Below are 17195 nucleotides of genomic sequence, written 5' to 3'. Positions count from 1 at the left end.
TGATGGTGACAGTTTATTATACAGTTTAATTGTCATCCTAACAAACATGAGCATCATCAACAATAATAACATCATTTACTAAATAAAGCCCCTGTCTGTAGCGTGTCCCTCCAGTGGCCTATATAGCATATATACAGTGACAGTCAGATGACTACATCTCTACAGTTTAAAGTAGCCTCCTATCCACTCCATCTGTACTGATCTGACAGAACGACATGAGAAAGGAAATCCATGTGTGGCCTAGTAAACCATGCTGCTTTCACCTGGATCATGTTCAATAGTGCACACTAATGCAAAATGTTCAAACAGGAAATTATTGTTTTTCCAGGTAGTGTTCCAAAACATTTGTGCCAACTGACCATGACCATGCTGTCTTGTCCCATCAGTGCAGACGAAGAACAGGAATTTGGATAGGAGGGAAGGAGGCAACTGTAGAGTATTGAGATGTGACCGTGCACAGGGGCTGGGGTTGGTATTTACAGAGCTAAGGGAATGGAAGTTGAGATGGCATGTGTGACGGTTGTACTGGCATGGAAAGTTGTGTATAATGCGAGGTTAGGGGCTAAATGTTACATGGTCAAGGTGGGAGAGAAGTTCAACACATTCAATTGTTTTTATCTTTAATTGAACATAAAACGAGGTCTCCACTCACATTGGCGATACACACAGAACACAAACCGTTATGAGCAGAGAAGCCAGAACATTCTACAGCAGCTCACACACACCCAGCTCCTAAATCACACGCGCGCGCGCACACACACACACTCAGTTTAGAGTATGCTACTCAAGACACAAGCTCTGTGGTCACACGCACACATGCGCAAAAGCACAATCCTCACACAGAAGAGAAACATGTTGTTTTCTGACAAAGGTAAATAAGCCTAAAGATTCAAGCTATTTTATTGGTGGAGAGAAATCTGACCAGGTAGTCCCGAGGTGCCTCAGCGATGGGAGACGTTTGAGCTTACAGGAAGCAATAAAATAGCTTTCTGTGTGGCTCAGCAGGCCGCCGTGTAGACCAGGGGCTATGGTAGGTCTGTGTTAAATGTGTTTTCAGCATGCGCTGGTGTGTGACTAAGACTAGACTACGACACTGAAGCCTGTTAGAAGATAAATTAATAATTTCACTAGACAATATTTTCATTTTGTACACAAGGTTCCCAAATGACAACGTTTCCAGACAGATGTAGAGCCTACAAACCTAAGATGTCAAATGGCCACTAAACATCCATCACAGCCTGCTGACCACACTCAAACACACACACTGATTGGCTGATGGAGGAATGAAGAGGATTGAGGGTCCTGATGGGACCTGGGGGCGGGGCAGTGGAGGGGTGCCCTTCCCTCAGAGTACTCAACAGATGGGCACACAGACCAGTGAGAGAAGGGTGTGTATGTATTCAGTCTACTGGTGGGCACACTGTACCCCTGGGCCATGTGGTCCACCCTCCTCATCAGAGCTGTCATTGTAGGCCTCTCTCCTGGCCCCCGCTGAACCCTGACCTCTGACCTCACAGTCCTGGAGGTCAACCTCTTCCGCCTCCGATGAGATAACTGGAACCTCCGTACGCCCTGGCAGCAGATCCTCCAACTCCTAAAAATACAGGCAAAACACACATTCTGCATATCTCAGTATCAGGTTAGCCAGTAATTAGCGGTCTTTTGGATGATACAAAAATGTAATCGGCCTATAGGTTAATTTGCATAGTTTAGTGTAATTAAATTGGCAGGTGTATTTTTTGTTAGTTTCAAGATGATTATTTACACACGCACAGCATACAGATACAGAGCCAAGTTTATGCAGAAAATTGGTCAGACTGTGCAAGAGCTGCAGCTACAGCTCCTGTTGCTGCTGGAGTGAAACACGCTTTTATAAGCCCAATCATTGCACAACAATTCTAAATGAATTCACGTGATAACTGTTTTGATAGCCACCATTAAAAATAGGTACTATTTTTATTTATCAACTGGTAATTGAAGTGTACTTCCCATTCAAATGCATATACAGTGCCTTCAGAAAGTACTCACATGCTAACTTTTTCCACATTTTGCTGTGTTAGACTGAATCACCTTTGTTAAGTGATTATTTGACAATCAGATGAAAACATCATGACTGGTTGTGTTTATGCCACATGTCCATAAGGCTAGAGGAAGCTAACAGGATGACTACACTGTGAGCGTTGCAAAATAAATGTAGAAATGTATGTTTTTCAATTATTGCACCCACACTGCTCCCGCGCGCCAATGAGCGTCTGCGTTGCCAAGGGCTAAAATAGAAGTCAGTTCTATTTCTGACGCAGATCGCGCTGCAAGTCCTGCCTCTCCCATCTCCTCATTGGTTTATAGAAGCAGGTACCCACGTGCCATCTCCTCATTGGTTATACCCACGTGGGAGACTGAAAGACGAATGAGGTCAGTGGCGGTAATGTACCTAATTTATGAAAGTTATCAATCGCAATATAAAGTCAAGAGAAGAAAAAGCATGGAAGGAAGAGCGATGACTAGAAAAGAGTCGGTTGACCGTTTTATGTCGGAGTAGAGGACCTTGTGCACTTCAGGTAAAATAACAACTCAATGTTTATATCCCAGGACAAATTAGCTAGCAACAGCAAGCCAGCTAAAATTGACAAATTAGCTAGCAAGTGCAAGCTAACTAGCCATAAATGTTTAATGCTTTTAGACCTGTCCCCAAATTAATATAATTGGTTCAGTTTGTTTTGATATTTTAACCTGCGTGTCGTGATCGCGTTTGGTGTGGGGGGACAAAATAAATGTATGCACGATGGCGCACGCGCGCAGCCAGTTTGGGTTCCGTGTAATTTTTGAAAAAAAAAAAAAGTGGGCACGCACTTGCAATCTCACACGCAATTTGTGCATATTTCTACAAAAATACATTTGAGGGCAAACTTCGGAACAATCTTTTGAAAATTATTGGAGCAATGCATATTGGGCAATGGTGTTTTACACTGACTTGTCCCACGTTTGTTTGTTTGTATATATATATATATATATATATATATATATATATATATATATATAAATCACACGTTTACAACCCAATATTGTTAATCAACCAGGTTGTCATCGAAATACTTATAATAGCAGCCTTACATTAATGCCAATGCTGTTTTCTTTGCACGTTTTCACTTAATACTTTGGGATACTGGTGCTGTGTCGGAGTTTATGAGGGTTGCCAGATTGGAGTAAAAAGCTGTATTTGTCAGATTTGATTAATATATACATGTTGGGAAAGAAGACCTGTAAAACAAATCTGTTTGGTTTAAATCCCCTGGTGAAACTTTGGTATTTGCTACTATAACGAATCTGGACTATGATCAATTAAACAGGTTCATGTAAAATAATGAATTATGTTGGCTTACACTTATGGCACTTCCAAGGCAGTTTCATGATGATTATTACAGTCGTGTCAATCATGTTATATACTTAGGCTATTGTAACAAGGCATATGCAAGCATTGTTGGCTAGACTTTCATGGCAATGGCCATTAGAGCTCACTTTTCCACTATGAGCCCTGGTTAGAGTCCCTATTGCAGCTTTCACTTTATTCCGCTATATTGGTGGCAGCGTTTGGATCACCTCCAGCTCACATCTAGTTATGTGATCTAGAGGTGGGAAGCATTCGGTTTTTCAACATTGTGTTGGGTTTAATTACATTGATATATCTAGTGAACAATGGATAAGCAACAATGGGAGTGACAGATAGAAGTAGTTACTACAGGTGTAATCAAGCCTTACATCAAAGTTGCCTGAAGCTGAATGGAAAGTCCTATGCCCTGACCAGTTATTCAGAAGAAACTCCTCTGTGAACCACATCATGTGGGCAGACAAATAACGTAAGATTGTTATGCAGCAAAACACAACTATCCTTTTTTAGGATGCAGACCAGTAATATGAATCACTGTTGATCCATCCTGTTCTGATCTAATGAGATGGATGTGGGATTTTCTACGGCCTAGAATCGAGGCCTTTCACAGTCATGAAGGACATTGCTACGCCCTTCTTGATTCTCATTGGCGAAGTTAGGGGTCAGACTCTTCTATACTACTTTGTCCAACATGTTATACCCCAGAGGTTGAAAATAAACCCTTTTAAAGGGGCTATAACTTGTATCATTATTATAGGGCTAGGAAAGCCATAGCCTAATGGCTTCAGACAGAATTTCTCACTATTTATTTACGGAGAGCAATTTCTGTTTTATAACAGGTAGTATCCATTTATTTACAGTAGTGTGTTAATTAATTATTGCTTTCTTCCTTGGAAATACAGAATATGTATAAAATGCCAAATATACCAAAAGATAAACCAAGCAGAGATTTACAACTATTTAACCATGTTAATCATTACTGAAACATGCAAACTACAAACATTTAACCAAAGATAATGAATACATGACAACCATAGCATTGAAGGCAAGGAAGTCAGCGAGCATCTGGTCTCCCTTGATAAAAAAAAAAGTATACAAAAACTTGCCAATCAGCATTGAGCTAAACTGAGCAAGCTCAATTGTGAATGGTACAGGAGCACCCAAAAAAAAGTGTCAGGGGAAACTAGCTTAAATATTGGCGTCACTCCTATCAAATCCCATTGAGAGCACACATCATTGACAGAAAAACTTGAGTTGCTGCATCTCCTTGTGTTGTTGCCCTCTGGTGGCTGGCTAGCTAGCTAAAATTGTCCCGTTCCTAAATTAGCCATACTGGAGATAGGGATTTGGACTTGTGGTTTTGCTGAAGTTTATGTACTGGCCAATGATTATAACGGATATTCTGATCCAACCATTAATTCATACATTGTTGTGCCGTGACCGGGAGACACATGAGGCGGCACACAATTGGCCCAGCATCGTCCGGGTTTGGGGAGGGTTTGGACTGGGCTTTACTTGGCTCATCACACTCTAGCGACTCCTTGTGGTTGGGCCAGAAGCCTGCAGGCTGACCTCGGTTGTCAGTCCAAAAGTGTTTCCTCTGACACATTGGTGCAGCTGGCTTCCGGGTTAAGCGGGCAGGTGTTAAAGAAGCGCGGTTTGGCTGATCATGTTTCGCAGGACGCATGACTTGACCGCTGCCTCTCCCGAGCCCGTTGGGGAGTTGCAGCAATGAAACAAGATCGTAATTGGATCACAATTGGATATAATGAAATTGGGAAGAAAAAGGGGGTACATTTTGTTTTGTTTTATTCATTGATATGACAGTCTCAATAAATTACTTAAATGGCAGCGTTTTTTTAATTGACCGAATATGAGACAATTTAGCAATTAGGATTCGTTATCTATAATGGTAGCCAGAAGCTAGCCAGAAACTAACCAGAAGCTAGCCTGAAGCTAGTCAGAAGCTAGCCAGAAGCTAGTTAGAAGCTAGCCAGAAGCTAGTTAGAAGCTAGCCAGAAGCTAGTTAGAAGCTAGCCAGAAGCTAGTTAGAAGCTAGCCAGAAGCTAGTTAGAAGCTAGCCAGAAGCTAGTTAGCTTCTTTACTGGCTAATCGATAGTATTCAGCTAACCACGGTTTGTGGTCATCAGCTATCCTTTAGCTTGAAAATCTATCTGCCCGAGGGAGTTATCCAGCTGGCTCCTCTGTCGCGACGTTACCTGAACGCCCATCTGCGGCCCGCTTATCGTTAGCTGTCTTATCGGCTGCTATCTGAATAGATCTAGCGGACATTTTTTTCTTCTTATTGGGCCTCTATAACTATATCTATTTTTTTGCGAATTGGATTGTTCACCTCTACCACACGGAACCCCACTAATCCTACCGACGGAAAAGCACGAGGTGGCTAAAAACAGACCTCCATCCTACGCTAGCTTGCTACTGATGGCCCGGCTAGCTGTCTGAATCGCCGTGACCCCAACCAACCTCACTACTCACTGGACCCTTTTGATCACTCGACTAAGCATGCCTCTCCTTAATATCAATATGCCTTGTCCATTGCTGTTCTGGTTAGTGTTTATTGGCTTATTTCACTGTAGAGCCTCTAGTCCTGCTCACTATACCTTATCTAACCTATTAGTTCCACCACCCACACGTGATGACATCTCCTGGTTTCAATGATGTTTCTAGAGACAATATCTCTCTCATCACTCAATACCTAAGTTTACCTCCACTGTATTCACATCCTACCATACATTATACCTCATCCCCAGAAACCTCCTTTTACTCTCTGTTCCAGATGTTCGACAACCAATTATCATTGCTTTTAGCCGTACCGTTATCCTCCTACTCCTCTTTTCCTCTGGTGATGTAGAGGTGAATCCAGGCCCTGCAGTGCCTAGTTCAACTCCTATTCCCCAGGCGCTCTCTTTTGATGACTTCGGTAACCGTAATAGCCTTGGTTTCATGCACGTTAACATTAGAAGCCTCCTCCCTAAGTTTGTTTTATTCACTGCTTTAGCACACTCTGCCAACCCAGATGTTCTAGCTGTGTCTGAATCCTGGCTTAGGAAGACCACCAAAAACTCTGAAATGTTCATCCCTAACTACAACATTTTCAGACAAGATAGAACTGCCAAAGGGGGCGGTGTTGCAATCTACTGCAAAGATAGCCTGCAGAGTTCTGTCCTACTATCCAGGTCTGTACCCAAACAATTTGAACTTCCACTTTTAAAAATCCACCTCTCTAAAAACAAGTCTCTCACCATTGCCACCTGCTATAGACCACCCTCTGCCCCCAGCTGTGCTCTGGACACCATATGTGAACCGATTGCCCCCCATCTATCTTCAGAGCGTGCTGCTAGGCGACCTAAACTGGAACATGCTTAACACCCCAGCCATCCTACAATCTAAGCTTGATGCCCTCAATCTCACACAAATTATCAATGAACCTACCAGGTACCTCCCCAAAGCCGTAAACACGGGCACCCTCATAGATATCATCCTAACCAACTTGCCCTCTAAATACACCTCTGCTGTCTTCAACCAAGATCTCAGCGATCACTGCCTCATTGCCTGCATCCGTAATGGATCAGCGGTCAAACGATCTCCACTCATCACTGTCAAACGCTCCCTGAAACACTTCAGCAAGCAGGCCTTTCTAATCGACCTGGCCGGGGTATCCTGGAAGGATATTGATCTCATCCCATCAGTAGAGGATGCCTGGTTATTTTTTTTAAATGCCTTCCTAACCATCTTAAATAAGCATGCCCCATTCAAGAAATGTAGAACCAGGAACAGATATAGCCCTTGGTTCTCCCCAGACCTGACTGCCCTTAACCAACACAAAAACATCCTATGGCGTTCTGCATTAGCATCGAACAGCCCCCTGTGATATGCAGCTTTTCAGGAAAGCTAGAAACCAATATACACAGGCAGTTAGAAAAGCCAAGGCTAGCTTTTTCAAGCAGAAATTTGCTTCCTGCAACACTAACTCGTGTCGTCTGAGATTCCCAAAGATTGGAAAACAGCTGCGGTCATCCCCCTCTTCAAAGGGGGGGGGGGGGACTCTTGACACAAACTGCTACAGACCTATATCTATCCTACCCTGCCTTTCTAAGGTCTTCGAAAGCCAAGTCAACAAACAGATTACCGACCATTTCGAATCTCACTATACCCTCTCTGCTATGCAATCTGGTTTCAGAACTGGTCATGGGTGCACCTCAGCCACACTCAAGGTACTAAACCATATCTTAACCGCCATCGATAAGAAACATTACTGTGCAGCCGTATTCATTCATCTGGCCAAGGCTTTCGACTCTGTCAATCACCACATCCTCATCGGCAGACTCGACAGCCTTGGTTTCTCAAATGATTGCCTCGCCTGGTTCACCAACTACTTCTCTGATAGAGTTCAGTGTGTCAAATCGGAGGGTCTGTTGTCCGGACCTCTGGCAGTCTCTATGGTGGTGCCACAGGGTTCAATTATTGGACCGACTCTCTTCTCTGTATACATCAATGATGTCGCTCTTGCTGCTGGTGAGTCTCTGATCCCCGCTATGCAGACGACGCCATTCTGTATACTTCTGGCCCTTCTTTGGACACTGTGTTAACAATCCTCCAGGCAAGCTTCAATGCCATACAACTCTCCTTCCATGGCCTCCAATTGCTCTTAAATACAAGTAAAACTAAGTGCATGCTCTTCAACCGATCGCTGCCTGCACCTGCCCGCCTGTCCAACATCACTACTCTGGACGACTCTGACCTAGAATTCGTGGACAACTACAAATACCTAGGTGTCTGGTTAGACTGTAAACTCCCCTACCAGACTCACATTAAGCATCTCCAATCCAAAATTAAATCTTGAATTGGCTTCCTATTTCGCAACAAAGCATTCTTCACTCATGCTGCCAAACATACCATCCTACCAATCCTCAACTTCGGCGATGTCATTTACAAAATAGCCTCCAATACCCTACTCAACAAATTGGATGCAGTCTATCACAGTGCCATCCGTTTTGTCACCAAAGTTTTACTCCATGTGTAACTCTGTGTTGTTGTATGTGTCGAACTGCTTTGCTTTATCTTGGCCAGGTCGCAATTGTAAATGAGAACTTGTTCTCAACTAGCCTACCTGGTTAAATAAAGGTGAAATAAAACAAATGGTTATGATAAATTAGGCATTGTGCGCAGTGTTGGCATATAGATAAATTCACAGATTTGCAAGTACTCCAACAGTCCATAAAAAGGTCTATCCCTAGTCAAATGTTACGTTCCCCAGTTTGTGTTGTAGTTTGTGTATTTGCATGTGTTTTATTTCAGGAAATGGCTTCCTGAAATCCCTCAAGCAGCTGATTGGTCGACTCCAGGGCTAATTGGAGAGCTGACCCCGCCCCCTCGTCAAGACACAGCTGTCTCCAGTTACACATTAATTCAGAAGCTATATAAAAGCAAGTGTTCTGTTCAGGAGAGAGAGAGATTTTTGGAGGTAGGGATTGCATAGAGAGATTTTGGAGGTAGGGATTGCTGAGAGAGACTTTGCTGAGGTCATTGCAGAGCGATTGTTTGTGATAGAGAGTTTTTGCTAGAGGTTGATTTTGCTGGGAGTTCATTGCTGAGAGTGGGTATGTTCTGTGAGTTTGTTGCTCAGGTAGAGCTTATTTGACGTCCTCTGTTTCTTAGTTTGTTTGTAAAATTGTGTAATTCTGTTTCATTTGTTCCCAGGGGGGAAGGGGAAGGCACCTTGGGAGTGTTTAGGCAAGAGGCCCGCGGGCATACATATACCCGTAGTATATTCATTGTCTAGGCACACTAGGTAAGACCTGGGCGGACCACCCCCTGTATTTTGGTTAGGGCACCAGGTGGTGCTAAATTAGGTAAGTAGTGGGTAGGCAGGTAAGATAGGAGAGGGGGGGGGGGCTTTGAGATTTACTTTCTTTGCTTTGGTTCCGTCCAGCCCCTTTTCCCCATATTACCGTGTAAAGGAATAAAGTCTTTGTAAACGGTACCACATTCTGTCTTATCATTCTTACTCGCACCTACAGTCCATACCTTTTTCGCTTCACGGAGAGTTTAGTTGTAGCAGGGTGTTGCGTTCCCTCTTCATAGAGGCGTGCGTAACATAATGGGGGCTCATCCGGGATCTTTCCATTAAACCCACCGGACCCTGCTGCTCTGAGCTCTCTGTGGTTAGTGATTGAGGTGTGATGGTAGGTTGTGAGTTTGGATGACTTGTTTAGTTAGGGTGTTCAGGAGACTACATTGTATAAGATGGCTGCCTCAGCCATCTCCAAGTTTTTTGAAGCGCCCTCTATTGATTGTTTGGGTAGGTTTCGTAAAGTAGACCTTATAGCTATAGCTGACCATTATGGATTTGTTTTCCCTGAGAAAGCCCTAAAGGCTGAGCTTTTGGTGCTAGTCAGGGAGGGTTTAGTGAGAGAACGGATTCTCTCATTGCAAGGAGAGGAGACGGGTAGACCTTCTGATGCCAAGTCGGAGGACAAGGCGGAGGAAGGGGTTCCTCGTACCCCTTTTACATTGCCCCGATTCGATCCTTTATCTTCTGCTTTGTGTCGTTCAGATGGGACTGCTAGGCTGAAAGTGAGGCTGGCTCGGTTAGAAATGGAGCAAAAAGATAAAGAGAGACAGATGAATTTTGAACTTGAAATTAGGAGAATAGAAGCTGACAAGGAGGTGAGGATCCGACAACTGGAGCTAGACGCTCGCTCCAGTGCGACTCTACAAGCTGCTCCTCATCAAACCCACTTCGATGTGAGTAAAAACATAGCTTTAGTCCCTCCATTCCGAGAGTCGGAAGTTGATTCTTATTTCTCTGCGTTTGAGCGTGTAGCCGCTGCGCTGCATTGGCCACTCGAGGTTTGGCCGCTCCTGTTACAATGTAAATTGTCTGGGAAAGCCCAGGAAGTAGTAGCTGCTCTCTCCCTGGAAGACAGTTTACACTACGATACAGTTAAAACTACCGTGTTGCGGGCTTATGAGTTGGTGCCTGAAGCTTATAGACAGCGCTTCAGGAACCACAAAAAAACATCTCACCGTACATTTGTTGAATTTGCTAGGGACAAAGAGTCTCTGTTTAGTCGCTGGTGTTCAGCCAGCAAAGCTAACACCTTTGCTGATATTAAGGAGTTGATGCTGTTGGAGGACTTACAACCCTAAGCCTTTTCATGAAATTCGTGAATGTTTTTACTGTCACCAAAAGGGTCACGTGATTGCGGACTGCCCAGTTTTGAAAAATAAACCGAAACAGTCCCAGTCACCGTCCCCAAAAATGAAAAGTTTGGGTTTAGTCAAGTCTTTGGCTCGTCCATTGGATCGAGTTATTGATTCAGCATTTGAGAAACCGGATCCTGTCTATGCTCCGTTTCTCTGCCGGTTATGTTTCCTTAACAGGAGAACAAGCTGATCAAAAGCCTATCCAAATCCTACGAGACACTGGGGCGGCGCAGTCAGTAATCATTACTGATGCTTTACCCTGGTCTCCTGAAACATATTGTGGCTCACATGTCATATTACAGGGGATAGAGACAAAAACCGTACCTGTACCATTACACTGGGTCCACTTAGTGTCAGACTTGGTATCAGGACGTTTCCGTGTTGGTGTAGTATCTACACTGCCAGTATCAGGAGTCACATTGCTACTAGGGAATGATATTGCTGGTGGTAATGTCATTCCTGTGTTAGAAGTAGTAGACAATCCAGAAATCAGAACTACAGATGAGAAATTGGTTCAAGCATTTCCACATGTTTTTCCTGCTTGTGCGTTAACGAGGGCACAATCTCGCAAGCTAGGAGATGTGGTGGATTTGGCAAGTTCTATTTTTGAGAATGTTGAGGTAGAAGACAATGCACCGAGTATGCCTTCTGCAATGCCGACAGTTTTTACCCCCGTAAAAACTAAGGCAGGGGAAAACGAAATTGTGCCCCAATTACATGACATTCTTTTGTCTGTCACCCCTGAGAAGGTGATTGAATGTCAAAAAGAAGACACCAGTCTTCGCAAGTGTTTTGCTTCGGTAATTTCCATTGAGGAAGCTAAAACTAGAGAGACCGCCTACTTTATGGAAGCAGGAGTTTTGATGCGTAAATGGGCATCTCATGACACCATTAATGACTGGAGTGAAGTGTGTCAAGTGGTTGTTCCTACACCGTTCCGACAGCAGGTGCTGTCACTCGCCCATGACCAGGCGTGGTCTGGACACTTGGGGATCACAAAGACTTATAACCGGGTCCTTCGTCATTTCTTCTGGCCAGGTTTGAAGTCTGACGTGGTCCAATTTTGTAAAACATGTCACATATGTCAACTCACTGGGAAAGTGAACCAAACAGTTCCACGAGCGCCACTCTGCCCGATTCCTGTGGTGGGGGAACCGTTTGAAAGAGTGATAATTGATTGTGTAGGTCCATTGCCGAAAACCAGGTCAGGTAACCAGTTCCTACTAACAATAATGTGCAGTGCTACTCGATACCCAGAGGCTATTCCTCTCCGTACTATAACGGCTAAGACTGTGGTGAAGGCACTAGTGAAGTTCTTCTCTGTTTGGACTCCCTAAAGTAATCCAAACTAATCAGGGATCCAACTTCATGTCTAAACTGTTTTCAAATGTGTTAAAGACATTGTGTATTTCCCATCAGGTCTCTAGTCCGTATCATCCAGAGAGTCAAGGGGCTCTAGAACGCTGGCATCAGACGCTGAAGACAATGCTACGCAAGTATTGTATGGATACCAGTACTGATTGGGATGAGGGGGTGCCCTTTGTCCTATTTGCTATAAGGGAAACGATACAAGAGTCCTTAGGGTTCAGCCCTGCTGACCTTGTGCTTGGACACACCCCACGGGGTCCGCTTAAAGTTTTGAAGGAGCATATCTTATCTCCTACACCCAGTACGGACTATCGTTGCATAAATGCAGTTACAAAGTCTGATTATTTTCCTCTACCTCGCTTAGATGACTGTATTGATAGCTTATGTGAAGGGCTCGGCGAATGTGGTTGCTGACGCTCTATCATGGGTTTACTAACTGGGGAAGCAATGGCTTTTGTTATTGCAAAACTAGGTTTGCAATTTTTGTGGTGGGCGTGTTACGTTCCCCCAGTTTGTGTTGTAGTTTGTGTATTTGCATGTGTTTTATTTCAGGAAATGGCTTCCTGAAATCCCTCAAGCAGCTGATTGGTCGACTCCAGGGCTAATTGGAGAGCTGACCCCGCCCCCTCGTCAAGACACAGCTGTCTCCAGTTACACATTAATTCAGAAGCTATATAAAAGCAAGTGTTCTGTTCAGGAGAGAGAGAGAGATTTTTGGAGGTAGGGATTGCATAGAGAGATTTTGGAGGTAGGGATTGCTGAGAGAGACTTTGCTGAGGTCATTGCAGAGCGATTGTTTGTGATAGAGAGTTTTTGCTAGAGGTTGATTTTGCTGGGAGTTCATTGCTGAGAGTGGGTATGTTCTGTGAGTTTGTTGCTCAGGTAGAGCTTATTTGACGTCCTCTGTTTCTTAGTTTGTTTGTAAAATTGTGTAATATTCTGTTTCATTTGTTCCCAGGGGGGAAGGGGAAGGCACCTTGGGAGTGTTTAGGCAAGAGGCCCGCTGGCATACATATACCCGTAGTATATTCATTGTCTAGGCACACTAGGTAAGACCTGGGCGGACCACCCCCTGTATTTTGGTTAGGGCACCAGGTGGTGCTAAATTAGGTAAGTAGTGGGTAGGCAGGTAAGATAGGAGAGGGGGGGGGGGGCTTTGAGATTTACTTTCTTTGCTTTGGTTCCGTCCAGCCCCTTTTCCCCATATTACCGTGTAAAGGAATAAAGTCTTTGTAAACGGTACCACATTCTGTCTGTTATCATTCTTACTCGCACCTACAGTCCATACCTTTTTCGCTTCACTGAGAGTTTAGTTGTAGCAGGGTGTTGCGTTCCCTCTTCATAGAGGCGTGCGTAACATCAAAATATGACCAAACGTGGAGGTAATTATTTTATAAAGACTTCCATATAACATTGAAACTAGTAGCCTATTTCACTCATGTTCTACTGGTTTTCAACTTTTTTCATTGTCCAGTAGCCAAAAGATCTCCCCTCAAAACTTCTAACAGATCTGTTCATTTATATCTCACCATGACAACTGTGTTTTCCCGCTAATTGCATTATGGAATGAACACTCACGCGTAGCCTACTGCCATGTGCGCATTGCTGCGCTCATAATGTGAAGAAATAATAGTTTATAAAAATGTTAAGCTAAACGTTCTGAACTGTTGCATCAGCCGCATTGCTCCCCCCCAAAAAATGTAGCCTAGACCTACTGGTTGTATGAATTTGGGATCTATTGTTCAACAACTGTCCCAGAGTCTGTTTGGGATAGGCTGTTTCTTTCTCGCACAGCTGACCAATATAAAAATGTAATTGTTCTACTATGGGGGATAGTAGATTGACATAGACTAGTGATTTTGCTGGTCTTTACTTGTCTTATTGTGCATCAGAATTCGGTAAAAAGGACGCACGTAGTTGCATCCTCGACTTGTTCTGTTAAGATGAATTACCATAATCGAAATGTGATTTCTGTCATTCTGAGCACTGTGGGTGGACGGCCTAATTAGGTTATGCACCCAATGCATATGGGACTGGTACATTTCTCAAATGTAGGATCAATTCAAATGCTGCCAGTCAAATGTCCGGCGGGCACTACATTTTCCTAACAGAAACCCTGCTCAGTACAATCACGTAGACAAAGTCATGGTTGAGACAATGTGTGATGTCCTGGACTGTGAACTAAGTGGTTGGACACCTTAGGCAGGCCAGTTGGTTCTTAGAGGTACTTACAGAGAGTTTCTCAGGACTGATCCAGTTGTTTTCAGGGAACTGGACGTCAAACTTGATGAACAGATCTCCCTTCTCAAATGGGTTCCTGTACTGAGGCATCCCCTCTCCCTTCACCACCCGGATACAACCTGACAAACACACACAATCATCAATTTAATGATACAGGTTGGACCAAATAGATATATACTTGAGGTGATGTGTGTGTTTTACCTGGCTCTATAACCTTGCCGGGGGGATATTTGACAGCGAGCTGGCGTCCGTCGAGGTGTGTGACTGCCAGTTGGAAGCCACACAGAGCCTCCACCAGGCCGATACGCTGCGTCATGTGAAGGTCATGGCCGTCACGACGGAACCCCTTCAGAACAGACACACAACACTTTCTCAGCACTTTGACCCAACTGCTCTGAATGACAAGTGGGCGAGAGTTTCAGGAATGTCTCAAACTCAGAAGATGTGAATTGAGGGCCATCTTCATGGAGGAATCTAAGGAATTTCCAAACACTTCACTTGAAGAGGTTTCCAGTAGTTTGTTTAAGTCTTCAAGTACTCTCTGCTACAATGTGTGTGTGAGAGTGTGTATATTACCTCATGCTCCTTTTCCTGTAGGACAAGTAGTATGTCTCCAGGCTCAGTGCCTGGGGCCTGGTCAGCCTCTCCTGTGAAGCTGATCTTCTGGCCGTGTTTCATGCCTTTATCAACATGGACCTCCAACAGCTTGGTCTCCTTGTTCACCTTACGACCCTCACACTTCTTACAACGGTCCTTCTCACTGATCACCTCCCCTATACAAAAACATCAAACGGATTAGTTTCCTATCAAAAAATTTTTCAAAAGTGTATTCATAAAATTACAGACTATGTGAGTGTGTGTTTTCCTACCCTCTCCGTTGCAGTCTGTGCAGACTGACTGCATCTGTTGGACCATGCCAGGAGCCAGCTGTCTGATCATGATCCTCATGCCTCTCCCTCTGCAGGCCACACACTTCTGCACTGCCCCCGCCTTACCCCCCGCACTGGAGACAGACCAAAGTGAGGAGAGTAAAGTATCACATTAAACAATATAGCTCATGTTAAAGATGTGATTTATTTCAAAAAGTGGAGTAGCTCAGCAACTACTAACATTGATTTTCACATGAAATACATTATTTAAAAGTGTGTAAACTCACCCATTGCAGGAAGCACACAGGACATTCTTGCTGAGCTGTAGTTTGGTTGTTTTACCATTGTAGAGGTCTTCCAGTGATACTCTGTGTTAGAAAGGTAGGCAGGGTTAGGTAAGGCATAACCAACAATGTCTGGATGGAAGACTAGAGAAGTGAAGGGAGAGTAACTGTTACTCACTTGAGGGGGTGCACCATGTCCTCTCCTCTCCTGCGTCCCCCGTTGCGTCCTCCCCCTCCACGTCCCTGCCCCCCCATAAAGCCAAACAGCCCCCCTCCAAAGATGTGGGAGAAGATGTCGTCCATGCCAGCCCCTCCACCACCTCCCTCCCGCAGCCCCTGCTCTCCATAGCGATCATACAGCTCCTTCTTCTCTGGATTGGTCAGCACCTCATAAGCAAAACTGATCTCCTTAAACTGGGAGAAAAGGGGTGAACTATTAGGGACCTTTATCATATCTTTATCATAACTACCTCCCACAGACAGACATTCTACAACTTCAGATGACATTTCCCACTGTTTACTTTAAATCTGCATGAACAATCACCACATGCAGTTGTCTCACAGATACTCCTCTCCCAACGCAATAGTCTAACGTGGTTTACTTTCCTCTCCTCCTTCATCTGCACTGATGTTACACAGGTCAGTTGAGAGATACAGAACACGCTGGTTGGGAATTAGCTTTCACCTGCCAGTTATCTCAAGTCAGTGCTGTATATGAAGCAGATGAGACCAAGAGAGAGAAGGAGCCTCTACAGACTAGCCAGGTGCACTCCTGCTCTCGAGAGGAGGCCATTTGACTAATACCAAAGTCAATTAATACACATCTTAGTTACTGCTCAATACAGATAGGCCTGTGTAATGGTACGAACATGGCTGGTGATCGTGATGTGGCGTGATTAGCGTGTTGTGATTCGTTGTGTGCTGTGTCACATGTGTGTATAACCACCTGTCTCTTACCTTGTCCCCGGCATCTGGGTTCTTATCAGGGTGGTACTCTTTGGCCAACTTGCGGTATGCCTGCACACAAAAGAGACAACTACATCAGTTACTGTCTCTGGGCCAACATTTTTCTAACTGCGTAGCTTTACACTGCTGCTGCCGCAAGACCAACACGTTGTGAATCTGAACATCTTCCAGCTAGCTAATAGTCTAACCAGAAATTCTGATCGTATGTACTAACCAGCTAGCTAACACATAGCCTAACTAGTACCTCTATGGTTCTACACTGACAGATTTGTTTCCTCACGCTAACGTTAAGCCAGCTAGCCACTGCAGCTAACTTCGAGAAGCAATCTGCAGTGCATCGTCTAGCAACGATCTGACTGTCTGGGATAACGAATGTTACTTTTCTATGCATTAAGTAAGGCCTAACGTTAGTTTCCCATGTATAAAATATATATAACCAAATTCCTAACAGCTAACTAACTGTCTAGCTACATTAGATCGAGTTGTCAGAGAAAGACATAGCGGATATTTCTGGAGAAAATAACTTATATAATGAAAGTCTAGCTATCTAACTCACAAGGCTAGTTAGCTTAGCATCCGAACAGTGTTGGCAAGGCCACACCAACCCAGTTTTGCTGTCTAATTATTCACCAAAATGTCTGTGTAGGCACTGTGGTGGTGTTCTTTTTTTTAAACAATAACAACACCTGTCACGTACCTTCTTTAGCTCGTTTTCGGAAGCGGAGGGTGAGACTCCGAGGATGTCGTATAGTTTGGTATCCACAACGTTGGCCATTATGCTATCTATCTAGGGCTACACACAGAGAAAGACCTGCGGATGAAAGGAAACGAGAGAAGACAAGCCGGGTGGAA

General features: G+C 44.2%; 1 protein-coding gene across 1 annotated transcript; it reads right to left on the bottom strand.

The window, feature by feature from the left end:
* Nucleotides 1–17182, bottom strand: LOC110521835 (dnaJ homolog subfamily A member 2). The gene is made up of 9 exons (XM_021599749.3): nt 17041–17182; nt 16335–16394; nt 15556–15791; nt 15381–15461; nt 15094–15227; nt 14801–14997; nt 14426–14570; nt 14216–14343; nt 1–1594 (listed from the first exon to the last, which is right to left on the bottom strand). The coding sequence occupies exons 1-9, from the start codon at nt 17116–17118 to the stop codon at nt 1406–1408; spliced, it is 1248 nt and encodes a 415-aa protein (XP_021455424.1). The 5' UTR covers nt 17119–17182; the 3' UTR covers nt 1–1405.
* Nucleotides 17183–17195: the final 13 nt, after the last annotated feature.

The sequence above is a fragment of the Oncorhynchus mykiss genome, chromosome 1, assembly GCF_057628025.1.
Source record: "Oncorhynchus mykiss isolate SJ-2025 chromosome 1, ASM5762802v1, whole genome shotgun sequence".
Classification (NCBI taxonomy): domain Eukaryota; kingdom Metazoa; phylum Chordata; class Actinopteri; order Salmoniformes; family Salmonidae; genus Oncorhynchus; species Oncorhynchus mykiss.
The sequence above is the reverse complement of the archived record's forward strand: the minus strand, read 5'-3'. Positions and strand labels throughout refer to the sequence as shown.